The 26,477-nt window shown below is 49.3% G+C and overlaps 1 protein-coding gene across 1 annotated transcript; it reads right to left on the bottom strand.

Moving 5' to 3' along the window:
* Positions 1-25,928, bottom strand: SP7 (Sp7 transcription factor; the record flags this gene model as incomplete). Its single annotated transcript, XM_084610729.1, has 2 exons — positions 1-1,278; positions 25,839-25,928. 2 exons carry the CDS (start codon positions 25,926-25,928, stop codon positions 1-3), a joined length of 1,368 nt encoding a protein of 455 aa, XP_084466855.1.
* Between the last annotated feature and the right edge of the window lie 549 nt (positions 25,929-26,477).

Here is a 26,477-nt window from a genome sequence, read left to right on the forward strand (position 1 = left end):
TTAGATCTCCAGCAAGCTGCTTTGCTCAGGGCTGGTGGTGTCTTTGTCGTCGTTGGCCAACCCATCCTGCAAGGCTGCGCCTGGAGAGCCACCGCCGGTGGCTGCCTCCTCCCTTTCGGCTTCGCCCTCGGCAGGCTTGGCTGCCCCCATCTCGGTGTGGGTCTTCTGGTGCTTGCTGAGGTGGTCGCTGCGGGTGAACCTCTTGTTGCAGAGCGGGCAGGTGAACTTCTTCTCCCGGGTGTGGGTGCGGACGTGCCGTTCCAGCTCATCTGAGCGGGTGAAGCGCTTGCCGCAGAAGAGCCAGTTGCAGACAAAGGGGCGCTCGCCTGTGTGCCACCGCAGGTGGGCCTTGAGGTGGGAGGCCTTGCCGTAGACCTTCCCGCAGCCCGGGATGTGGCAGCTGTGGATGGGCTTCTTCCGCAGGCTGGCGGCTGAAGCCCCGAGCCGCTCCAGCTCCTGGCAATTGGGGCAGTCGCACGTCGAGCGGCCGGTGCTGCTGCTGAAGGTGCCGCCACGCGGGGCCTTCAGTCCGATCCCGCCTTCCATCAGGGAGTTGTTGGCCACAGGCTTGGGCTTGTACATCTCCTGGGACAGCATGTGTTGGCTGGAAGGGAGGAGGTGAGAGGAGGAGGTGATGCCCACGGCCGGGTACGGGGCAGGGTTCAAGGTGGTGAAGTCGGAGCTGTAGCTTGGCAGCTGGGGGCTCAGGGATGTCTGGGCCGGCACAGGCTGAAGGGAGCCCTGGAGGCCGTCCGACTGGGGCTGGGCACTCAGCCAGTTGGTATTGGAGTGCACGTCCCACCAGGAGGCTGTCGCATTGCTGGAGCTGCTGGAGATCCCAGGATGGATCCCAGCTTTGTACCAGGAGCCGTAAGGGTGCGCCATATCCAAGGAGGTGTAGACACTGGGAAGGCACTCGGCCGAGGGGTGGCCCTTGGACACCAGGAGGGATGAGGGGTCCTGAGAGCCGGAGGAAGCTGGAAAGGAGTGGGAGAAGGGGCTGTAGTCATTGCCATAGGTGGTGGAGGCTTGTGGGCTGGCCGAGGAGGACATCAGCCCGTTGCCACTGGGGAAGGCGGCCGTGTAGGAATCTCCCATGGCCTCGGAGCTGCGGAGCTTGGGGCTGGACTGCTCGGCTCCCAGCTGGTACAGTTTCTTCCCCAAAAGGTTACCCGCTTTCCCCGGCGTGGCCGAATCCCTGATTGGACTGGAGCCTCCAAATTTATTGCAGGTGGCTGTTAGCATAGCCAGGGGGCTGGAGCCATAGCGAGCATCCTCCTGCAGGGAGGGAGAAAGGAGGGCAAGGCGTCAGCAAAGGGAGACAGGATTGGCATGGGCTCAGTGAGGCCTTCAGCAGCTAGGTTTGTACCAGGCCAGGCTGATTCAGGGGGCCAGGACATGGGGCAACACAAATGCAACACAGATTCAGAGATTCATAGACATTAAGGTCAGAAGAGACCATTATGATCATCTAGTCCGACCTCCTGCACTACGCAGGACACAGAATCTCACCCACCCACTCCTGCGAAAAACCTCTCACCTATGTCTGAGCTATTGAATCCTCAAATCGTGGTTTAAAAACTTCAAGCAGAGAATCCTCCAGAAAGTGACCTGTGCCCCATGCTACAGAGGAAGGCAAAAAACCTCCAGGGCCTCTTCCAATCTGCCCTGGAGGAAAGTTCCTTCCCGACCCCAAATATGGTGATCAGCTGAACCCTGAGCATGTGGGCAAGACTCACCAGCCGGATACCCAGAAAAGAATTCTCTGTAGTAACTCAGATCCCACCCCATCTAACATCCCATCACAGGCCATTGAGCCTATTTACTATGAATAGTTAAAGATCAATTAATTGCCAAAATCATGTAATCCCATCATACCATCTCCTCCATAAACTTATCGAGTTTAATCTTAAAACCAGATAGGGCTTTTGCACCCACTGCTTCCCTTGGAAGGCTATTCCAAAAGTTCACTCCTCTGATGGTTAGAAACCTTCGTCTGATTTCAAGTCTAAACTTCCCAATGACCAGTTTATATCCATTTGTTCTTGTGTCCACATTGGTACTGAGCTTAAATAATTCCTCTCCCTCTCCGATATTTCTCTCTCTGCTATATTTATAGAGAGCAATCATATCTCCCCTCAACCTTCTTTTAGTTAGGCTAAACAAGCCAAGCTCCTTGAGTTTCCTTTCATAAGACAGGTTTTCCATTCCTCGGATCATCCTAGTAGCCCTTCTCTGTACCTGTTCCAGTTTGAATTCATCCTTCTTAAACATGGGAGACCAGAACTGCACACAGATGCAGCACAATAGGGATAAGCTCCCACTGGGAACAAAGGAGACTCTCCCCTACGTCATTGAGAACAATGGAGAATCACCCCACATCCCCAAGATCTGCATTTAGCTGAGCCACTGCGGTGCCACATGGGAGTTGTAGTTCGGTGCCTCCTGCTCCCATTCTCTGTTATGGACTGTGTTCCACAGAGACACTACATCTCCCATGATGCCTTGAAGTCATGGGATTCCTATGATGCACCAAGGCCAGCCAGCATCTGACTGTGGTGCATCATGGGAGATGTAGTTCAGCCAGCAAGCCATGCCCAAGAAGGAGAAAGAGGGCATGAGGCACCCAGAAGGCACCGCAGTGGTTCGGGCAGATGCAGATTAATGTCAAACTGACCCTAAACTAAATATTTCTTTTGATTTTTCCAACAGATTTAAAAAAAAAAAATTGGCTAAGTCAACATTTTCCCACACAAAATTTCCATTTTGCAGAAACCACATTTTCCGTCAAAGATACATTCCAATGTTAAAATTCCCAACCAGCTTCGTTGTTTCATAGTAATTGGAACACCGCCCTACCCACCAAGTGGTGCCTTGTGGGAGTTGTAAATTCAGGTGTCTGACACCCCCATTCTGCCCCCTGTGGACTGGGCTCCTCAGCTGAACTAACTTCCCATGATGCACAGCAGTCATGGGAACTAACTTCCTATGATGCATCATAGCAGCCCACAAAGATGATTGGGATTTTCAATGAGAATTGAGTTAGGCACTCAATTCCCACTGAATTTCAATGGGATTTGGGCAGTTACAGTGTTGCCAACTCTCTTGATTTTAATCACAAATCATAAGATATTTTATGTTTATCCTAACGCCCCAGCTCCTGGAGTCATGTGATTAGGTAGGAATCTCAAATACATCTAAGTCCCTTACCCTCCTCTGAAAATCCCTGCCTTAGAAAATATATAGTGTGACTCATAGATGCATACATTTTAAGGCCAACATGCATCATTAGATCACCTCTAACCTCCTCTATGTCACAGGCCAGAGAATTTCACCCAGTCCCCTCCGTATTGAGCACAATAACTTGCATTTGACTAAAGCACAATCCACCAGAGACAGAGAAAAAATGAAGAGGTAGAAGCCAAGGAGAGTCTGTGATGCAGAGAGATACCAGGAGACTGCTCCAAGCAGCAGGAGATGCAGAGTAAAACATTCTCACACCAACAGTGTAAAGAGAATGTGGGACAGGAGGCAAATGCTAACCGAGAAGAGAGACTGAGAACTAGAGGTGGGCAGGCTTTCCCATATCACGAGAGTTTCTGAGATTTCCAAATGTTTTCCCATTCTGAATCAGGATGAAAAGTTGAAATCTCAAAAATTTTGGCAAACCAACAACCTGAAAAAATGTCAGATTGATTTTGACCTTTTATTAACCCTTTACTTTTTTTTTAAAGTATAAATGCACCAAAATTTTGCAATGAAAAGTTGTTTCGAACTGAAAAACAAAACTTTTCATTTCAAAAATGTCGACGCTTCTATTTTCAATTTGTTTTTGATTCGGAAGATTTGTCGTAATCAATCCTTTCCCAGGAGCAGATTTCGTTTTTGACAAATCAGCATTTTCTGGTGAAAAAACATTCCCAATCAGCTCTAGTGAAAACAGAACACGTGAGATGTGGACAGGGCTTGGATTGGGCAGGTACGTGGCCATACAGCATACTTGTAGCTATCCCAAATTGCCTTCCTGCTCTCAAGAATCTCACGTTTTCGGCACAGTTACTATGTGTAACTGACACAGTCCCATCTGCCTGAATCTGCAGAGAGCCTGAAACAACAGCTGGGTGAGGTGTGAACTCTTTGAATAATAGTTCTGAGAGGTGTGGGCCAAGCCTATCATGCGGGTGGAACTTGGAAAATTCCCACCAATGTTTCTCTTATTCTCATGTAGCCACTGGTTGTGGGGTCAGATATTCAAGGGCTCACCAGAGGTGTCAATCTGAGAGGGGTGACTCCACAATCAGGACCAGATTTCACATAGAGTTTAGCCCTCAATTAGCACCAGAGAGGCTGAGACCTTTGGTGCCTAAATGGGAGCTGAGATGTCTTGGAAATCTGGTCTAGAGAGTGTGGCAGGATGGCTAGGGGTTAATTGGGAACTGGAGCCTAACTGAATGGGGCGGGTCTGCTTGTCAGTTTCTTCAGATCTGGGTCTCAACGAGTAGCTTGACTAATTGGCATCGCCACGCCTTGCATCCACCCCCTGTTCTTGCTCTGGGTGGTGCAGTTCCTCTGATCTTAAAAAATTGCTTCTCGCAGAGATGGGCTTGGCCAAAGGAACTGATCTGAGCAGCAGCACGAGTGGCTGTGGTTCTGCCCCCAGTCTGGAACTCAGCCCCTCTGCTGTTCCAGCCCTGGATTACCCTCCCTGGGCACAACTCTGCTGATGCCCCTCGATCCCCACGGTCCGCTATGGGGCCTTCTGCGGTCATGCTCCTTACTCCTGGCTTTCTTCTCCCCACTGCTCTTCCAAACCTGCGACCACCCTAGACACACAGCTCTGCTGGTACACCTCACTCCTTAGTCCAGTCCTGATTCTGAGATAGCTCAGAAGTTAGTAAACAAACCAGAGTTGTAGTTTCACTCCAGTGTCCTTACCCAGCAAATCTCCCAGCACGAGCATAGTCTCATGCCTCTGTCCAAGCCACATTTCAGCCATCAGCAAGTTCTACGACTTGAGTTATCCTTGTAAATGAATAACATTCTAGCCAATAGAAAAGGAGGACTTGTGGCGCCTTAGAGACTAACCAATTTATTTGAGCATGAGCTTTCGTGAGCTACAGCTCACTTCATCGGATGCATAAAGTGGAAAATACAGTGAGGAGATTTATATACACACAGACCATGAAAAAATGGGTGTTTATCATACACATTGTAAGGAGAGTGATCACTTAAGATGAGCTATTACCGGCAGGAGAGTGGGGTGGGGGGAGAGAAAACCTTTTGAAGTGATAATCAAGGTGGGCCATTTCTAGCACATTTCCAGGAGTTAACAAGAACGTGTGAGGAACAGTGGGGGTGCGGGGGGGTGGGGAATAAACAAGGGGAAATAGTTTTACTTTGTATAATGACTCAACCACTCCCAATCTCTATTCAAGCCTAAGTTAATTGTATCCAATTTGCAAATTAATTCCAATTCAGCAGTCTCTCGTTGGAGTCTGTTTCTGAAGTTTTTTTGTTGAAGAATAGTCACTTTTAGGTCAGAAATCGAGTGACCAGAGAGATTGAAGTGTTCTCCGACTGGTTTATTAATGTTATAATCCTTGACATTCTAGCCAATGTAGGTAGAGTTTCTATCATGTGTTTTTTGACTCCCAAAAGATTCTAAATCACTTTACTGCTGCCTAACTACTGTGTATACCTATGGCTGACTTTATCCCCCCATTAAAATGCAGCCACCTCTGGGGTGGGATGTGCCAGATGTTTACCTATGGGAAGAAACACTTGCAGTGATTTGCGGCAGGAAGTGAAAAATACCGTGTCCATTTGAAACTGCAGGGGGAAGTTAGGGCAAAGCCACTATCACAACAGCTGTTGCTATGTAAATGATAAATTATATAGGATTATTGTTAATATTGACCTGAGGATCTGACCCCAAAATTGAAATCTGGGCAGGACATTAGAGTAACACCTCAAACTTACAGAAAGCTATGTGCTCTGACCACGCAAAGAGTTAATTTTAAGCCATCAATAGTGTTATTCCCATGCCGGGAGTTCGAAAAGTTCTTAAATCTTGTCAGAATCAGTCTTCATGGCTACCTGCAGTCAGGATTGCTCTCAGATGTCTCCTGTGAGATCTGAATCAGAAGGGATGTGTGGTTTGGTTTACATATTACTCATGGAAGAATCACAAATACTCATGAATACACCGTGCACCATTTTGGAATGTTGGCTACTGTGTGCAATTTCACACCCCTGCAACGTGTGTGACTTTTTTTTGGGAAAAGGTCTATTTTCACATTTATAAAACCATGTTTCTTATAGCTTGCCTTGGAAGCTCTTTGGGAGAGGGACTTTTTGTCCAGCGTTTGTACAGCACCGAACACAAGGGGATCCCGGTCCGTGGCTGGGGTTCCCAGGTGCTATGATATAACAAATGATAAATAATAAGAGGTGGCAATGCTTTTTGCATTGGGGATGGGGCTGTGACAGAAGATGGGCTCTTTTTTTTTTTTTTTACTGGAGAATTAATGCACCTGAGCAAAATTTGCCATGGAAACGGTCCCCATTCTGGAGTTCAGAATGAAATGTGAAAAGACTTGACATTCAAGAAGCATTGCATTTTTGTTTCAGATATTTCACAAACCACTGCTTATAGCACTGCGGCCAGAGGTGAAATCCAAATCTACTGCGATTGCAAGGAAAATTACCTATCCCATGACATATGGTAACATACAATCCCACCATCCACCCCTCATGGTCTGGGAGGATTCATTGCCAGTTGCATGTATGACTCCAATATCGTGACCTGGTCTGGAACTTTGGTGCTTTTGGGTTTCTGTGCCCTGTCCCTTCAATGTTTCTACTAGAGCCAGCTGGAAAATGGAGGGTGTCATGGAAAATTTCAACATTGTGGGTGAAAAATAAAAACTCAAAAGTTTTCATCCAAAACCCAAAAATTTCTATTCAGAAATGTTGCTGTGATGCCTCATGGGAGTTGTAGTTTCGATGCCTTCTACACTCTGGGCTGGGCTCCGTGGCTGGACTACATCTCCCATGAGACACCCATGGACTACATCTCCCTCTTGCTGAGCTTCCGTGATGCATCATGGGTGCTGCATAGCTATGGTGTAACATGGGAGATGTAGTCTTGCTGGTGTTGGCATGAGGCACCCAAACTACAACTCCCATAAGGCACCATTACATTGCTTCCAAATATAAATTTTGGGGGTTGAGTGTTTTTTTTTTTCAATGAACAGTTGAAAATCTCTGCAGAAAGCAGACACTTTTAGTGAAAATGTTTGTTTAATCAAAAACCCAATTTTCTATCTTAAAACAGTTTCAATGGGACATTTTTGACCAGCCCTAATTTCTGCCTTTCTTTTCATTAACAGAACCTAAAGAGAAAAAGATAAAATAATCTGAGGAGAGAATTCTGCCTCTTTGTTCAGCCATTTTGTTCTTAGCATTGCTGCAGCCTGTCATAGAGGAGCTACTCACACAGTGCTCTCTCCAAGTGACTTTACTCTTTAACTTTTCTTGTTGCATTTTCCCCCCCCTTACTCTAAAGATACATCACTTTATCGTTAAAGCATCGGGTTGCCCCGATGGATCTGTGTGACACCTTGCTGCAGGTCTCGGCATTGCCACGCATGTCATAAAGCTGCACTGTCACAGAAAGGCAGCAACCTGCATGAAATCTGCGGAATTTCCTTCACGCTGCTATTTGCATTAAGGTAGCACCTAGAGATTTCAGTAGAGATCAAGGCCGCATCATGCTACATGTACATACCTAGCACAATGGGGCCTTGAGCTCAATCATGGGCAAGACAGAGAAAGCTAGGATTATTATGCCCATTTTACAGGTGGGGAACTGAGGCACACTCCCACTGTGGACATTAGGTGTCTGAATAAGGGGATAGCTCAGTGGTTTGAGCATTGGCCTGCTAAACCCAGGGTTGTGAGTTCAATCCTTGAGGGGGCCATTTAGGGATCTAGGGCAAAAATTGGGGACTGGTCCTGCTTTGAGCAGGGGGTTGGACTAGATGACCTCCTGAGCTCCCTTCCAACCCTGATATTCTATGATTCTATGAATACCTTTGAGGATCTGGGCCAGAAAGTCTAAGTGACTTGCCCAAGGTCACACACATTCTGCGCCAGTCTTGAGTAGAGCCCTGCAGTCCAACCTGGATGGGACCTGACCACAAGCGTGGATGAACAACTGAAACCTCTGGGGCTCAGGTCAGCTCTCCTCCTGCAGCCACTGCCACCTTGCTGTGCTGCGTGTGCTACGGAGCGAATGTGCCGGGAGTCCCAGCTTCTCTTGCTCTGCAACACACACAGCCCAGCAAGGGGCGGCCGGTGGGAGTGTCAGGGTCGGGTCAGGTGGGCGTGACTCCAGGCTGGGCTTAAAAATGAGGCCTCTACTCTCGAGTTCCAGCTTAGTCACAAACCACCCTTCTTCTAAGTCTGTGTGGTGTGACCCAGCCTAGCCCAGGGCTGGAGGCTTGAGCACTCAGGCCCTGATTCAGGAAAGCACTTAAGCACGTGCTTAACTCATCCAACGTTCAAAAAACTCCTGAGTCAGGCCCCAAAAGATCATCATATTTAGGCAAAAAGAAGTCTGATTGGTGTTCTTTTTATTGGCTCTCTGGGGGGGCGGGGTTCTGCAGGAGGGTCACCTTTTTAGGCTTTGCTCTGCAACCACAAGGGCGAGCTGCCTCTGTGGCTATTAGCCAGATGGTCAGGGACGCTGCCCCATGCTCCTGGTGTTCCTAAGCCTCTCATTGCTGGAAGCTGGGACTGGACAACAGGGGGTGGATCACTCAATAATTGCCCTGTTCTGTTCATTCCCTCTGAAGCATCTGGTACCGGGACCCTGGGCTAGATGGTCCATTGGTCTGACCCAGTATGGCCACTTGTATGTTCTTAGTGAGATTCTTGCACAGCCCCATGACTCCGGGAGCTAGTGCTTGACATTAAACACCAGACACTGCCAGATTCATGATAAAATGTCCCATCATGTGCTTAAGTGGTTTCCTGAACTGGGGCCCAGTGCTGATTTGGGGGAGGGACAGAGAAACTGTTGGAATCATTAAAACTCATTCAGTAAAACTCTCATCCTTCCTAACATGCAGAAGTGAGAATATAAATCCAGCTTTGCTGCATTGAATCCCTGCCGTCAGCCCCTTGGCTTTTTCCCCCCTTGCTTGTCTCATTATTTTGCTTCTCCGAATGGCTGATCCTCTCCACGCAGAAGCTCACAGCTTCCGAGAGCCTCCTGTTTCCAATCTCGCCTCCTTCTCTCTCTCTCTCTCTTTTTATGGCCTTTTAATTGAATTACGTTGTGGCATTTTAAATCCTCCTCTTTCCCTTCCTTAAATGACTTCCTCTTTATTTGCTCCCTTTATGTTTTTAATCTGCTACTCTGGGAGCTTGGGGCTTTGCCAATTCCGACATGCAATGCGTAAAAAAACACAGCGCATTTTGAGCTCATCACTCAGAGGCTTTGACCCACATGCTAAGCATCTATCTATATTGTCATTGGAATTTGGAGTGTAAAAACTGGCATTTCCTTCTTTAACTTCACAGCTATCCCCACACCCGCCCCACTGCTGATTTGTATTGGGGGTGAGGAAGAGCTGAAAGAATCTGTAGATGTTTGTAATAGTTTTGCCTAGTTTTGTACATGTGCCACGGCCCTCTGCTGGAGAGAATCACAGCTGATCAGCTATGTGTCCTAAACCCTCTACTGCAAACTGGTGATGGAGATTCTCCTTGAGCTCAGGTAGTAGCACTTTCAGAGCAGAAGAGTCTGAGTTCTGGCTCTACTGTTCCCAAGAATTGTTAAATGGCCTTAGATTTGTCTGTTATTACAGGAAGATTGTCAGCTCAGGAATTGTATTTTTAAGCACTTTATTTTTCACTATTTGTGGCTTTTTTTAAAAAAAAAAAATTATTATTATTTCCCTGAGCTAAGACTATTTTTATTAGGATTCTGGTGTCACCCACAATCTGCTATTCGCTTTCCAAACATAACAAGACACAGGCCTTGCATACTAAAAAAGCTGCACAAACTTAACAAAAAGCCAGTTTAGTGAAGGCAATGCAATGCAGACACACAGCCTCATGTAAATCAGTTTAGTTTGATTTAGGTTGAGTCAACTGATTCAAGGGGAAAACCTAATTAAGTGTGTCTATATTAGCAGTTTGCATTGATTCAGAGAGCTGGCTTTAAAATCAAGACTGGATGTTTTTCTAAAATATATACTCTAGTTCAAACAGGAATTATCTCAGGGAAGTCCTATGGCCTGTGTTATACAGGAGGGGCTGCTAGATGATCACAGGGGTCCTTCGTCTATGAGTCCATGAAAAAAATCGATCTAAGTTTCGTCTTTCATTTTGTTTCTAACCCATTGCAGTTAGTCAGTTTCAGCTGACCAGTCACCTAGTTTTGTAATGTCCTGGACTTGTCTACACATAGTATTTGTTGTACCAGATTCATTAAACTGGTTCAGTTAAACCAGTGCAAAGTCCTGTGTGGACGATCTTATTTCAGATTAAGAGCATCTTATTTTGGTTTCACTTAAACCTGTTCCTAACTGACTTATGAGTCTGGTTTAAACTGAAACAAGGTTGTGCAGGAGGTCAGACTAGATGATCATAATGGTCCCTTCTGACCTAAATATCTATGAATCTATGAAATAAACGTGGCCAAACACTTTTTGGCTCTGATTTCCTTCAATCACTGTCAAATCACACCTTAAATTAAACTGGAGCAATGCTGCACACAGACACTCCCCCAGAGCTAGGGTGACCATCCGTTCCGTTTTTAAAGGGACAGTCCCGTTTTTTGGGATTTTTTCTTATATAGATGCCTATTACCCCCCACCCCCGTCCCGTTTTTTCACAGTTGCTATCTGGTCACCCTACCTAGAGTTGTCTCAGGGCTTGGAAACCACCGGAGCCTGCCCCTCAGAGGATCCATCCTAAGGTGTGCTGGGACAGGACATTGGGTGCTTAGAGTGGATTGCCCATGTAGTGTAGACAGGCTGGATAAATCTCTTGGCAATGCCCCTCATTGTGGTCTCAGAGCTTTGATTCAAGGGGCAGACCGGGGCATGAGTCTCCAGCATGCTTCCATTCCACACCAACCCACTGCTGCAGTATATGAGTGGTGACCCGCTGCCAGGACAACGGGGATTTGCTGTTGGCCGGTGTGACAGAGATTCCAGGAGAACATTTTTGACTGGGCATTAGAGGAACTCGCCCCTTCCCAGCAGCACCTAACATCAAGCCAAATCTGGCCTGAGAGTGTCTCTTTCAGCAGCCAGGGAGGGTCCTGCTGGCTTTGCAATGCAAACACAGCCTGGCAGCACCAAGGCACCGTGGAGCAATGCAGTCTGGCCCGGGGATGAGTCTGGCTGTCGACACCACGTCGTGCTGCCCTTTGGGTGAGGCGAGAGGACAGGGAGCTGTCTGAGATCCCCCCTCCCCTCCTCAGTTCTGGCTGGCAACAGGCATGGCCAGATGGAAATATCCAGACCAGAGCCTCAGCTATTCACACAAAACACCCAGGGACTCAGATGCGGCTGGGCTGCTCGGTGGGAAGTGCCAGACCCCAGTGTGGCTGCCGCCTCAGAGTCTGAAGAAACCCGGTGGTGGGGGCAGGTAGAGGGAACAGATCACGCTGGGACGTGGCTGAGACAGACCCGCGGCTTGCATCAGCCCAGGCCAAGGGTCCCAGCCCAACTATTCCTTGCCATGCCCCGGCCATTGTCAGGGACAAAGAGAAACCAGGAGACCAGCGCGGTATCGGCAGCCAGTTGGTACCAGCAGCTAAGGGAGCTGCTAGCCGGGAGACAGATCTCTAGGGCTACCAGGGGAGAGAATCCTCAACCAGAGCTTCTGAGCATTTATGGAAAACTGGCTCCAGGCACAAGTGTGAGCTGGGTGTGAACTGTGACCAAATCAGAATGATTATCATTGTTATTTGTATTTCAGTAGCATAGAGGCTGCAGCCCAGATCAGAGCCCCATGGTGCTAGGCGCTGCATAGACACACAGGGACAGACAGTCCCTGCCCCTGCTGAGATCAGGGCCTCATGGTGCAGGGTGCTTCATAGGCACACACAGAGAGACAATCCCTGCCCCAGCTCACATTCTAAACAGACAAAGGTGGGGGGGGGAAACTGAGGCACAGAGCAGGGCAGTGACTTGCCCAAGTTTAATGGCAGAACCAGGAATAGAATCCAGCTAGGCGAGTGCGCCTTGCCACTAGACCACACTGCCTCCTGGAAACCCACTAGCTTTTGCCCTTAGACACTTCCCCATTAGAACAGCTGCTGTAGATGTACTGACCAACCTAAGCCCTGGGCCAGGGGAGAAAATCCTGCAGGCTCTAATCACCAGATGTTTTAGACCCAGCACAGGCCATGGCAGTGTCCCCAGTATCCATAGGTGCTGGAAGTAGCCCCTGGCTACTGGGTGCTGCAGCACCCCCTGGCTTGAAGTGGTTTCCATTATACACAGGGTTTGCAGTTTGGTTCAATGGCTCTCAGCCCCCGCACTATAAAAATTGTTCCAGAGCCCCTGCCAGCATCCTGCCTGGAGAGATGAGCCTGGGATTTCAGCATCGACAGGCCTGGCCCTGCCAATCATGGGACTCAGCTGTGCCAGTGGGTTTTGCAACATTGACCCTTGTTCATTAGGACTAAAGTTGAGACCCTCCAAATTCATTCCACACAGGGGTTCCCTTCCCAGTGCCTAGGAATCTAGGCCAGGTTTAAACTGGTGACCTAGCCATCAAATACACCCTAAACCCACCCTCCTGTGCCTTCCGGCTACCCTGGCCCGTCATCTAACTTAGCCTATAACTAAGGGCAGGCCTCTACTACAGGAATACTGCCAGACTAAACAAAACGCTCCTAGTGTGGACAGAGTTTATCCCAGCAAAGCCGCAATCTCACTGGTAGAACTCATCCCCCCGGGTCCGCGAACCGAAACAAGCTATAGCAACACAAGCATATCTCTGCCACAGTAACTGCCCCTGCCCTTGGGGGTTCGGCCAGCGCCGCGGTATCGGCCGGGGTCACACAGTTTCACCCCTGTGACTGAGGCCGTTATGCCGGCAGAAGTCTGGCATGTAGATATGGCCCTTGAGATGCAGGCTCCAGCTCTCCGCTGAGGGGTTTATATCACATCCAGCACCCTATCCCAGCACTAACAGGCTATTAAGAGATAACTGCTAAAGCAGGAAGGGGCCTTTCGTCTCCAGCTCACTTTTCGTTACGCCATTACAGTCTCTAGCACCCTTTGAGCCGGTCCCAGAGGGCTGCGTAAATATCACTGGCTTATGGGGCTCTTCCATGCAGCTTGATGGCATTTCTCTGCTTGTCTATCTGCAGTGCAATAGTTTCTGATCGCCACAGACTGCCCATTTCACAAATTTCAGGGAATATTCCAGGTGTCCATGGTCAGAACCCTACTGAGTTGGGGGAAATTTGGAGAAAACAAAAGGGGCAAAGGGGAGCCCATGGTATCAGGTAGGCAAAGCCATCAGCATCAGCTGCCTCTAATTTTCTATAGATCAAGAAACAGGCTGATGTCAGAAATTAACCCCTTCCAGCATGACAGCAACACCCCTCCTTTTAGTGCTGTCCATTTCCAAGAAAGAAAGAAAGAACTGGGGGAGCACTGGCATGGAGGAGAATGATGGACCCTAGCATGGGAGGGAAGGGGGGCTCACACATAGAGCCCCTGGCCTGTGAGAAGGGGAGTTTCAGGGAGTTCCTGGCTGACTCACAAGGGGCTTGTGGGGGAATGGAGAAGCCCCCTGGGGGCGTGCAATGAATTCGGCCATGAAGCATTTGACCCCTGCCCCCCATTATCCTCATTTCACAGATAGGGAAACTGAGGCAGAGAGCCGGACATGACTGGGTTACACAGCCATTCAACAGCAATGTTAGGAACAGAACCCAAGTATCCTGGCTCATCAGCTTGTGCTTGCCCCCTGCCCCACGCACACAGCCAGCAAGCATTCAATATTTCCTCAAGTCTGACTCACACTTGTTTGCTCCCTCCCCATCCCAACACTTGTGAGTGATAATCCCTTTGCTCCCCAGGCGTTTCCGCTTTGATTTGCAGCCAGTCAGTCTGTTTGCCTGGCTGGAGTTGTTGGAAAGAGAACCCGCCACTGGAGGGCCACAAATGGATGTAGCCACAGGAGGAATAAGGGGAGAATATTACAAAGGGGAACCTTTAGGCTGAAAAATTGGCAAGAGTCCAGTGGAGGGCAACAAAAATGATTAGGGGGCTGGAGCACATACTTACGAGGAGAGGCTGAGGGAACTGGGCTCATTTAGTCTGCAGAAGGGAAGAGTGAGGGGGGATTTGATAGCTGCTTTCAACTACCTGAAAGGGGGTTCCAAAGAGGATGGAGTTCATAGAATCATAGAATATCAGGATTGGAAGGGATTCTCAGGAGGTCATCTAGTCCAACCCCCTGCTCAAAGCAGGACCAATCCCCAATTAAATCATCCCAGCCAGGGCTTTGTCAAGCCTGACCTTAAGTCTTGAGTTGACTGTTCTCAGTGGTAGCGGATGACAGAACGAGGAGCAATGGTCTCAAGTTGCAGTGAGGGAGGTTTAGGTTGGATATTAGGAAAAACTTTTTCACTAGGAGGGTGGTGAAGCACTGGAATGCGTTACCTAGGGAGGTGGTGGAATCTCCTTCCATAGAGGTTTTTAAGGTCAGGTTTGACAAAGCCCTGGCTGGGATGATTTAGTTGGGGTTGGTCCTGCTTGGAGCAGGGGGTTGGACTAGATGACTTCCTGAGGTCCCTTCCAACCCTGATAGTCTGTGATTCTATGAATATCAGGAAATTCTTTCTGATGATTGAGTCTGTTCGGTTGGGGAATCTTTTCTCAATGGAGGTATTGGAAGCACCATCATTTGGGTCTAGAGATGGGCGAACAATGGATTTTTTGGTTTGCAGCAATTCCAAAAAATCGGGGGGAAGGGGGGAGGAAATTAGTTTAATTGACCCAAAAATGAAATTTTTCAAACTTTTTAGCAAATTGGAAAATTGCAAAAAATTTCATTTCAGGTCGAACGAAGCCTTGCTTCGGACCCCAAACACAATGTTTCATTTGGGTTTTGAGCTCCCCCCCGCCCTTTTTAAATTCAAAAAGATCATATTCAACCTAATATCGAACGAAAAAGGCAGATGTTTCCTTTCGAAAGCGTAGAAACAAAATGTTCTGACTTTTTCTGAATTGTTTTTAGAGTTGGTTTTACTGAGCGAAACAATTTGCAGAAATCGACATAAAATCACAAAACGTTTCAGTCGAACCGAATCTGTGGGGAATTTCGGCTGGAAAACGTTGCAGATGAAAAATTTTGCCCAGCTGTAATGGGGACATTTCAAGAGAAGGCGCCAGACGGCAGAGCTTTTTAACCCAGCGGGGAAAAGCGAACGAGATCCAGTGGCTGGAAATGGAAGCTCAGCGTAATCAGATGAGAAATAAGGTGCAATTTTGTGACAGGAAAGGCAATTAACTATTGGAACAACTTACCAAGGGATGGATTCCGCATCAAAGCTGCATTCTAGCTCCACTGCAAGACATGGGCTTCATGCAGGAATCACTAGGTGTCAGTTTCTCCGGGCTGTGTTATGCGAGAGGTTTAACTAGTTGATCAAAATGGTCCCTTCTAGCCAGGGCCAGCCTTACGGGTGGGCAACCGCCCAGGGTGCTGTGGTCAAGAGGCATGAAGCGTGGCAGGCCTGGGGTGTGAGGCCATGGAAGGGAGCTTGGGAAAATGCAGGGGGGGAAGGGGTCGGGGAGGCAGCGAGGCCCAGGGGCAATGCAAGCAGTGGGAAGGCCAGGGAAGCAGCAGTGGCCTGGGGGGGATGGGTGGGGAGCCCAGAGAGGCAGTGGGGACTAGGGGGGCGATTGGGGGGGGAAATCCCAAGGAGGCAGTGGGGGCCAGGGGTGATGGGGCGGAGCCCAGAGAGGCAGTGGGGACTAGGGGGGCAACGGGGGAGGGGGATCCCAAGGAGGCAGTGAGGGCAAGGGGTGATGGGGGGATGGATGGGTAGGCAGCGGGGGCTGCGGGCAATGGGTGGGGGGTTGAGGGAGGCAGAGGGGGCCAGGAGCGATGGGGGTGGGGGGTGTGGAGAGCCCGGGGAGCCAGCGGGGGCCAGGAGTGATTGGAGGGCAAGCCGAGGAAGGCAGTGGGGGCCAGGGGCTCCAAAATACAAGTTTGCCCAGGGCACCATTTTTCCTAAGGCCGGCCCTGCTTCTAGCCTTAAAATCTATGAAAACCAGGCTGGACAAAGGCATTTGAAGGGAACCAGCCTGTCATGATTTCCGGAGCAAGATGAACTAGGTTAAGCCATTACAAACCCTTAGCAGGCTTGCATCTGCCCTGCGAGCTCTGGGTAAGTACCATTGGCCCCAAGGTTCTGAGGCCTTTTACACGCGACTCAGTGGCCTGTCTCTGTCTGTCTGTGTATCGCAATCACTTTCGCACGCTGCAGCTGATCAATTCTATGGCAATGTTCTAGGCAGCGGTGGGCAGAACCCTATTGATTTGGGTGAAACTCAGAACAAAACAAAAGCAGGAAAGGGGGGGCAGGTGAAGCCCTTGCCATCTGGTTGGCAGACCCAGCAGTTCAACCACCTGTCTGTGCCTGTAGGTTAGATTAGCCCTCGCTGGTGGCCAGACCACACCAAGGGGTTTATGGGTAGGGCTGCATTTTTGTCATGGAGGTCACAGTGATCATGGAAATCGTGAGTTTGAATAAAGTCCCTGAAATTGTGGAAAAACCACATTTGATGTAGGGTTGCCAACCCTCCAGGATTGTCTTGAAATCTCCAGGAATTAATCTTTAAAGATTACGTCATGTGATGAAAGCTGTAGGAATACGTCCCATCAAAACTGGCAACCCTTGTTTGATTAGACCCCCAAACTGAGTGGCATTGCAACTCCACGTGCTAGGTCGCAACACCACTCAGGTTTGGCCCCTCTGTAGACAGAGGGGTGGGCGGGTTAAACCTGAGTGGTGCAGGAACTCTGTGTGCCAGGTTGCAATGCCTGGAGCAGGACATCAAGCCCAGCCTCACAGGACAGGAGTCACTGGTCCGGGGCGAATGCAGGATGGGCTTCCTCTCCACCTCCACCACACACACCCTGGGCCTGACCTTTCAGTGCCAACTTCATTATTTTGTGACCGTTTGGTGACGTATCGTTTTTTTACCGCCCCCTCTGCCGTGAAATGTATTTAAAATGTTCGTGCCAAAACCAGAGAGTCAGCTACTGTCACCAAGTTCAGAGAGCTGCTGCTTTATCTGAAGCAGACCCCGTTCATACTCTTCACTAGAGACTGCTCCAGGTTCAGGCCCAAGCAGGGTAGCTGTTACGTTTGTGCAAGTAGCCAAGCACAGGGCTAGAGGATGAGGGAAAAGGGGGGATTTTTACCTTTGACGGGAGGGGAAAGTATTAAAAAAGAAAATCTAAAAATATTTCATGGCCCATTAGAACTTCCCCAAGCCAGTGAGAAGTTTCCTGAAGCACCAAACCTTTATTTATCTATTTCTTTCTTTATTGATTCTTCTTTGGGTTTTTTTTTTTAAACACAGGTTTTTATAAAACTCTCCCCAAATCAGCCACTGTGCTCTTGCAGCTAAATATCTCCAGGCTGATTTTTGTTGGTTCCGAATTCTTTATCTTCTTATTTTACACAAGAAACTGGCAGAGCGCCTGCCTGCCTTTGCATGAATCCTTGCATAGTTCGTCTTATTTGTGAAACAGTTTCTATGGGCACCTAAGAGGCCCTTAGATTCATAGACTTTGAGGCCAGAAGGGACTGTCCTGATCACCTACACTGACCTCCTGCACATTGCAGGCCACAGAACCTCACCTCCGCCCACTACTGTAACAGACCCAGAACCTCCGGCGGAGTTACTGACGTCCTCAAATCATGATTTAAAGACTTCAAGATCTGACCTCTCAAGATCTAGCACATTTTACGCATCTTTAGGGCCAATAATAAGGATCCAATCTGGGTCCCATGAAACTAGAGCGGGCCTGATTCTAGCATTACAAGCTTGGAGTGTTCAAAAATCTTGAGTCAAGCTTTGAAAAATGCCAGAGATTGGCTTAAAAAACTCATGAGCTTTTACAATTAAATAATACATTTGGATTTGGTTTTTTTTAATGTGCATTCTGGCTCCTGGTAAAACGCTTAGATTACATCAGTAATAGGGACATATTATTGAGAATTAGCTTCGGGCAGACTGAAGTCACCATGTCATCGCCAGCTGGCACTTTTTGGTCAGATTGCCTGCCTTGGAGATAAAGAGCTCGCACATCATGCCCCGAAGATCAGACATGAGATCAGGAAGGGACATTGCCCAGCTCTGGACTGGTGGCTAACCTGTGATTAACCTGGTACACTGGATCAGTAATAACCTGTTGGAGCTTTTAGATGCGCAGAATAAAGCCATACAACATGGACACGCACACCCAGCACTGTGGCCCTCGCTCTCTACCTGTGTTGTTGTTGTTCTGGGTTCTGAGCATTTTGGGTTACGTCGCGTTTCAAGCTTTTCCTCACAATTATGAGAGTTAGCAACTTATTTCCTTGTCTAAAACAACGAGACCAGATATTCTGACCTAACCCCATGACTCCCAGTTCTGGGACCTCCTGAAAAACCACAGCTCGCGAGACTCATGGTAAAATCACGACATTGGGATTCTCATTTACACTAAGGACTCTTTAAACAGCCACGCTAGTGTAAATGAGACTCGGTCTACCGGAGCTTTGCCATTGGCTTAAATAGGAGCGGGATGGGGGGGGTCTAAGATAATGCACAGCAAGAAATGTGTTAGGGCCTGATCATAATCCCATTTACACTCATTTTAAATGGTTGTAATTCCATCAACCTCAGTGGAATTAGTTCCGATTTACACCAGTGGAGGAGAACAAGGACTTTAGATTCTCCCTGTACGGCCCCCTCACCCCACCGCACCCCAGGCTGGGCGTGTGAGACAGAAGGAATGAACTGGTTTTGGGTTGTGGAGTTTTTTTGTGGCACAACCTAGGGCTTATAAAGGGGTGGGCTGGGGGAGAAGGGAGAATGTCCAAAATAATTAAATGGGGCAGGGAGGTGTCTGCTTTTGAAAAATGAAGTTGGCTTTTATGGGGGAGCATGTTTTAAAGAATGGAACTGGGGCGTTTGGGGGAGTGTTCTTTAAATGTGATTTTTGGGGCATTGTCTGAAAGTTGGGTTTTGGAGGGTGTTTTGAATTCATGAATTTGTGAGGCTGTGTGCTTTCAAAGCCCCCTGTTGTGGGGGAGTCCGTATGTTTCTCTTAAGAATTCAAACCAGGTTCTTTGTTGAGGGGGGTTATGTGTTTTATTCCCAGAATGAAATGAGGGGGGCAGAGGGGGAATTATTTGGTTTGGAGGGAGATGGTTTGGGAATGAAATTAGGTTTCGATAGAAAGAAGGCTCTGGCAGGGGGTTGGGACTCTGGGGTTTTATTCCAGCTCTGGGAGAGAGTCATAGTTAGAGCAGGGGGCCTGAACTCCTGGGTTCCGTCCCTACCTCTGGGGTGCAGCATGGGCTGTAATGGAAATGCTGAAATGAGAATGACCGTGTGGTGGCACCGGCGTAGGGCTCTGCTACTCACGTCTCTGCCCGCCGAGTCGGCCAGCTCGGCCATCACAGACAGACGTTTCCCCTTCCAGTTTTGGGAGAGAGAAACTATTCAGCCCAAATTTCTGCCCCTGACCACCCCCTGTGTGCAATCCTTAGTAGCTCCCTGGGCTTTTTCTGGAGTCACAGCTGGAATAGATCTCTGCGGGTGGAGCTAAGGCCCTGGCCCTGGGGAGAAGGTGTTGCACCGATATAGCAAAAGCAGGACAAACTCCCCAATGCGGGTACACTGCAGCAGCGCAAGCATGTCAATTGCAGTAACGCCAGCCCGATTTTACACCCCGGGGACCTCCCCAGCCCACCCTCCAACAGCTTGAGCTAAAGCTCCAGCCTGCATCACTAGGAGCTGTAACAGATCCATGTCCTCTGGGGCTCGGGGAGGCCAGGTAGGCAGACCAGTGCGTTCCACATCTGGGGCTTGGGTCCGTGTAACGCCACTGCTATCCTTCTACAGGTGCAACTCTCCTTCGTCCAGACAAGCTCTATGATGGAAACCTGATCTCTCAGCCCTGTGCCACCAGATTGCACCCCTCAATGCCCGCCTGGGAATTGAATAAAGCCGGCTGGCCCGGCAAGAACAAGACAAGTGAAATCCAGCAAGGGGGATACGCAAACCCTAGGGGGTGGACAAACGTGATCCAAGGACCCACCACTAGGAAATCACTATCCCGCTTGCTGGTAGCGCAGGAGGTGTGGGGGGACAGAGGGCAGGTTTGATGTCCTTCCCTTCCCGAAAAAAACAGTCCTTAACGGGTTCTGCCTCCGGCCACTCCTTCCGCCCTTCACAGCCTCCAGTCCTTTGGTGAAGGCAGGAAATCTGGGGTCAGGACTCCTGGATTCTATTCCTGGCTCTGGGAATTAGGGCAGGGGATGGGGAGCCAGAATGCCTGGATTCTCCTTCGTTATTGCCTTGCTAAGGGGCTATTTGGCACCCCTGAACTGACGGCTGCACCCGGGATGGTACAGATAGAATGAATTAATTCCCCTGAGCCCTGATTCCATTCTGGACTCCGCCACTGACTCCGCCCATCCTCCAGCAGGTCACCGATGTGACAAGGGGACCGACTGACATGACCCAACCTCCAGGAGAGGAGCCAACGCAACTTTCGGGGCTCTGCATGAGGGACCCAGGACCTCCTGGGAAAGGCCTTTGAAATCACCGAACTGAAGAGATGCTCAGGGGAGCCCCAGTGCATGGTGGGACTTTGTTCAGGAGGCTGGTCTTCGCGCCGAGGCACGTTGGGCCATTCTCGGTGTGCTCCAAGGGGAAGCCTGCTGGAGTCTGTGGGGAGGACGGAGCGTTTGCCACGGGTGGGGAAGACTCAGAGGCAGAGGAATGAGGGCTGCGTTTATATGCTCAGTGTCTGCTTTTCTTTAGTCCCTGCTCTGAGTTCTGAGCTGAACCACAGGGGGGAACTCACCAGACCTTGGGCTGGATTCTTCTCAGCATTGGGCACCTCCTGATCCTCTGTTGGTGCCTGCTACGGGCGGAGGGAATTTCATCCGACAATAGACTATGTCTCTGATCCCTAGCTGGACCAGGCCTCTGCCTAGTCAAGGAAGGAGCCAGGGTTCTGGCCTGATGCTAACAGCAATCACCAGTAATTCAGTCCCCTTCTTTTTGCCTTCTCTTTGGCCTCGTCTGTGCCAGCAAAATGCCCCAATTTAATGGCAGATGAAGTGGGCTTTAGCCCACGAAAGCGTATGCTCAAATAAATTTGTTAGTCTCTAAGGTGCCACAAGTCCTCCTCGTTCTTTTTACAGGTTGAAAAATGCACACTGCAAAGCACTACTGGGGATACACTTGGGGCTTGCCGAACACAGAAGTCACACCGGTTTAACAAACCATGGAGTTAAACCCTTGTGTGGACACCTTCCGATCAGTTTCAGATTGGTTTAGCCTGCACCCGTAATAATAATAGTAATACCCCATCTTAAATAGTGCTTTTCATCAGTAGATCTCCAAGCAAGTCTGTATTATCGTCATTCTACAGATGGGGAAACTGAGGCACGGAGCGGTCACCCAGCAGGCCAAGCTGTGACTAGACCTCAAATCTCCTGAGTCACTGTGCAGTGTATGCGCTATGGCACAATTCACCTTTCCTAGACCCTGAGCTCAAAATAAGTGGGAGACTTGCTATCTCTGAGGATACCAAGAATTTAAGCATAACACCATGGAAAGAAACTTACAGACCTTGCACTGGCTGCTTGGAAGCAAAATTAGAGCTACTTAATGGGTGAGCTCTACATTATGGCCTCATATGCCTCAGTTTCCCCACCTGACTGGGGATAATGGTGCTACCTTGGCCTCATATGGGACAGGGTGAGGGATCATTCAGATTTGCAATACTATTATTGTTCTTACACACAAAGGTTGAGATTTTTCAAGCTGTCCAGGGGATTCATTTCTATGGGAGCTACATGTCTGAGAGGAACAGGCACTGGACGGGGACTCAGAACATCTGGGTTCTATTGCCAACTCTGGTGGGTGATCCTGTGTGCCTCAGTTTCCCCTCCCACCCTTTGTCTGTTTAGACTATGAGATCTTTGGCATGATGAAGTCCTGATCTCAGCTTGGGCCTCTGGCAGGTTAATAACATATACAGCCAAGACTCGTGATATTTGGCATTTTAGTTAAAGCACCAGCTCCTGGAGTCATGTGATGTTAAGATAATCTCCCTAGACATCTTTGAAAATCTGCCCCTTTGGGGATTCCCTGTTTCCTTAGAGCAAGAGGGGAATGTGGGTGTTGAGAAATTCATGAGGAAGATAAGAGAGGAGGCTCATTTTCGACATGACAAAGGAAGGAGGGGGTATGTGCGGGATGCCTCAGACCTGTGTTTTGCCCTCTAATCCTCCAGGAACCCTAAAAATTCCACAGGACAAAAATAATCAGCGTGAAGCAAGTGGGGAAGGAGGAGGGATGTGGCTGATAATGGGTAAAACTCATATCAGCAGCAACAACAATGTTCTATAGGATAACGAGTGAATCCCACAGCGGATGTGGCAAGGGACTAATAGAGATGCAAGATGGAAAAGAGCCTGGTTGCGGGGGAGGTCAGACGGCAAAGGTGCTTAGTTGGGAAATCCGGCCCTGATTGTGGGTGCTGAGCACTCGGAAATCGGTCCAAATTGGGTCAATCTGCCCCTGCCATAACCTGATGCAGCATTGCTACAGTTGTGCCCAAAGAAGCTTGGCCCGAAGGGTCTTTAAAACGAGGGATAAGGAATTTCTTTAATTGGTCCGACTTGCTCAAACTTCATCCCTGCGCCCTAAAACGGGAGCAGATTTACCCCCCACCTGGAATCTCAGATGGTTCAAGCTGTGTTCCTGGAAGGGTCAGTCCCATCCTCCGCCCAGCAGATATACAGATCTGCTCCATCAGCATCCAATGAGCAGCTGGCCCAGGTGGGACCTGCCGCGTCTCGGCTCCTGGCACGCACACGCTCTGCTCCCTCCCAGCGCGGCGCGCCTCGGCGAGGCTGGCAGCAAGGCTGTGCACACCCGCAGTGCCTCTGAATTTTACAGGCCTTGTTTAAACTCCCCGCCGGGCACTGCGGGGAGATGTGAAAGGGTTATGAACTCTGTTCTACAGGTGGGTAAATGGAGGCAGGGGGAGAGGAAGACATCTGCCCAAGGTCACCCAGCAGGTCAATGGCAGAACCTAGCCCCGTACACTAAGCAGTAGACAATATTCCCTCCCCTGGCTTGAACACACTCAAAGAATAGAACGCAGTTGTCCCAGTCCAACCATCCAATTCCCTCCCAGTGCTGGGAGAGAACTCAGGGGACCCAGGCCACTGCTCTAGCCACTCAACTCCCTCCCCAAATAGAACCCAGGAGTCCTGGCTCCTACTGCCCAACGGGACACCCACTGCACAGCTGCAATCCCAAGCCCCCCTGTGCCAGGATCTAGGAGCGAGCCTTTCTCATGCACCCACTTCCACCTGCCACCCCTGGCTCCCCATGCATGGACGGCAGTCAAGTCGGCCTAGGTGACCAGCACATGCCATTGTAAGGGAAGGCAGCTCTTGTTTTTTTCCAGCTGTAACTTTCCTCAGCCCAGGGCTGTTTTGACAGGGGTGGGATGGAACTGACACTGGGGGGTGGAATTGACTGGGCCAAATTAGAGGCAGCCCCTTTGGTCAACCATTTCCTCCCCCTCTTACCCCAGTGAGTCCATCCTGATTGAATCCCTCCTCTCCATAGGAAATATATACCGATCAAATCAAACCTTCGCGAGTCAGAGCAGGGAGCAGCCGGGTTAACCAGCCCCAGGCGGACAGACACGGGACTGGCTACAGACAGAACAGACGGTGTCAGCAAAACATCCTGAAGACTCAGGAATGTGGCAACCCCTTTTGAACCAGCTCCGGGCCCAGCAATGGGATGAGCTTAGAGACCAAGGGCCAGATTTCTTGGGCGTGAGGCAGCTAATACCTTTCAAAACTGTCCCCAAGCACCCTCAACTTGCAGCGAAGCCGAGAGAGCTAAGGGCGAGCGGCACCGCAGGGATGGGGCCCAGAGGAAGACTGGGCAGCTTGTATCTCTTTGGAAACAGTGGCCATCTGGGCAAAGACATTTGTCTCTAGGCCACTTGCTCGGATGACCCCCTCGCCACCACCAGCTAGCCTCTTGGGAGAGACCATAGCTAGGTTTGCAATAGTCCCATCAGCGCACCATGGGCTCGACCTTGGGAAGCTGTGAGCACCCTCTCAGACGGTGCCGTGCATCCGCATTGCCAGATCCCCAGGGGAGCAGATCGCCGTCGCTCCGCATAGAGACATCGACGCCAATGGAATGATGCCAACTGGGGGTCTGGCCCCATTGACTCCAAGGGAGCGACAGACAATATACACCCGTTGGGGAGAATTTGCTCCATTGCCCTCAACAGATCGACTTTGATTTACACCAGCCCAGGTGCCTGCCTCGGGGCCTCAAAGGACTGCTTGAATCCTACGCTTAGCTAAGCCAACTGCCTGAAGTGCCAAGTGCCTGATGCCAGTAGCCGGGTTCCAGGAAGCTGAAAGCAACATTGCTTTAACAAGATCCATTCCCCCTACCTTCTTCTTTTTTCCTGAGATGGAGAAGCGGAGAATGGAAGGGGGGTTAGCTGGGAGCTGGGGCGTGTTAATGTGGAACATGACCTTATTAACACACCTATCGCCAGCCTCAAATCTCTCGCCACTGCTGAAATTTCAACTTCAAACGACGTCTTGGGTTGTGGGTTTTTGGAAACGTTCAAGCTCTGGGCCGCTTTTATTTTCCGTCTCTGATCGTTATTTCCTTTTCTTTTAATTAAAACCCCTCGTTATCTTCTTCCCCCTTATTCAAAAAATTAAAAGCCAACTTCTAAACCTACCCAATCCCCCTCTTGAAGAAAAAAAAGACATTTTTTCGCTGTACGATCACATAGGATCATTAAAAAGGATTTTTCTTTTTTCTAAAAAAAAAAATCTTAAAAACAACCCTTTAAATAGCAACTCCAGCCGGTGAAATTTCTGTAGCCAATAAAATCTGAAAATAGCCCTGAACTGGGAGTTTGTCCTCAACCGAAACCTAAATATTTGTGACTATAGCAGCTGGGCAGTTGGGTTTCTGAATCTTTCCCAACCTTTGCTCTGAAGGCAATTGCTGCTTGTGAAGGGTGGGGAGGCTAGAAAAAGTTTAACTTGATTCCCCTCTTTAACTTGATTCCCCTCTTCCACGTTTTGCCTTTCATCTAAACAAGGAAAACACCCCCTCAGGTTTAAAAACCATACCCTGTTAAATGGGGCACAGCCCTGGGTTGGTTTTGCAAAAGTCTACACACACAAACTCACACAAACTAAACACAGATGACACTGAAATCCAGGGCACCCACAATCAATACCCAGGCGCTCCCACTCCAGAGTTTAGAGGAAACATCCTTGATCTCTATCGCTTCTCCTTCCTCTTGGTATATTTCACCCCCTCTTAAGATAGGCTGCCCAGCACCCCCTGCACCCAGTCCTTATAGCTTCACCATGGATTTGATTTTAGGACAACCCCCACCCCACCCCAAAATAAAAAGAAAATGCAAAGAAAGAAAGAAAGAAAGGGAGAGAGAGAGAGAGAGAAAAAAAAAGAGCTTCTTACTTTTTTCAGCTCCTTGGGGTTTAGTTTCCACCTGGCTTGAGAAAACCCAATTGCTGCTAAGTCAGGACTCTCTAAGGCCCCTGAATGCATGCAGTGGGGAGATTACCTCGAGCGCTGGAGATGCCATCTCTCTGTGTGTCCCAGCCTGGGGCGATTGCAGCAGATTTTGAGGAGAGACAAGGAGAGGGAACTAGTTGATCCGTAGTTAGAAGGGACTGGGGGGGAGCTCCTTCCCTTTGCACTAGGATCCACCCTCTAATTACAGCCTAGGAGCCTTTGAGCACCCGCTAGTATCCAATAAAGGAGGAGGGAAGGGGGTGGAGTGGGGGGAAGAAGTCAACATTTTCGGATTGATCCTTGTTTCCTCAGAGGTTAGAAAAGAAAGAAATGGGGGTGGAGAGGATGGAGGGAAAGAAGAGGAGAGAAGAATGAAAAAGAGGAAAGGAAAGAGAGGGAGGGGAAAGGAGGAGGGACAGAAAAGGGAAAAAAAGAATGGAAAAGAACAAATGGAGGGGGAAGGACGAGGGAAAGAAAAGAAAGAAACAGAGGCGGGGGAAAGGATGGGGAAAGAACAGAAAAAAGAATGGAAAAGGAGGAAAGAAGAAGTGGGGAGCTAGGAATAGGGAGCCGGATGACATT

This window comes from Lepidochelys olivacea (genome assembly GCF_965140295.1).
Source record: "Lepidochelys olivacea isolate rLepOli2 genome assembly, chromosome: 20".
Lineage (NCBI taxonomy): Eukaryota > Metazoa > Chordata > Testudines > Cheloniidae > Lepidochelys > Lepidochelys olivacea.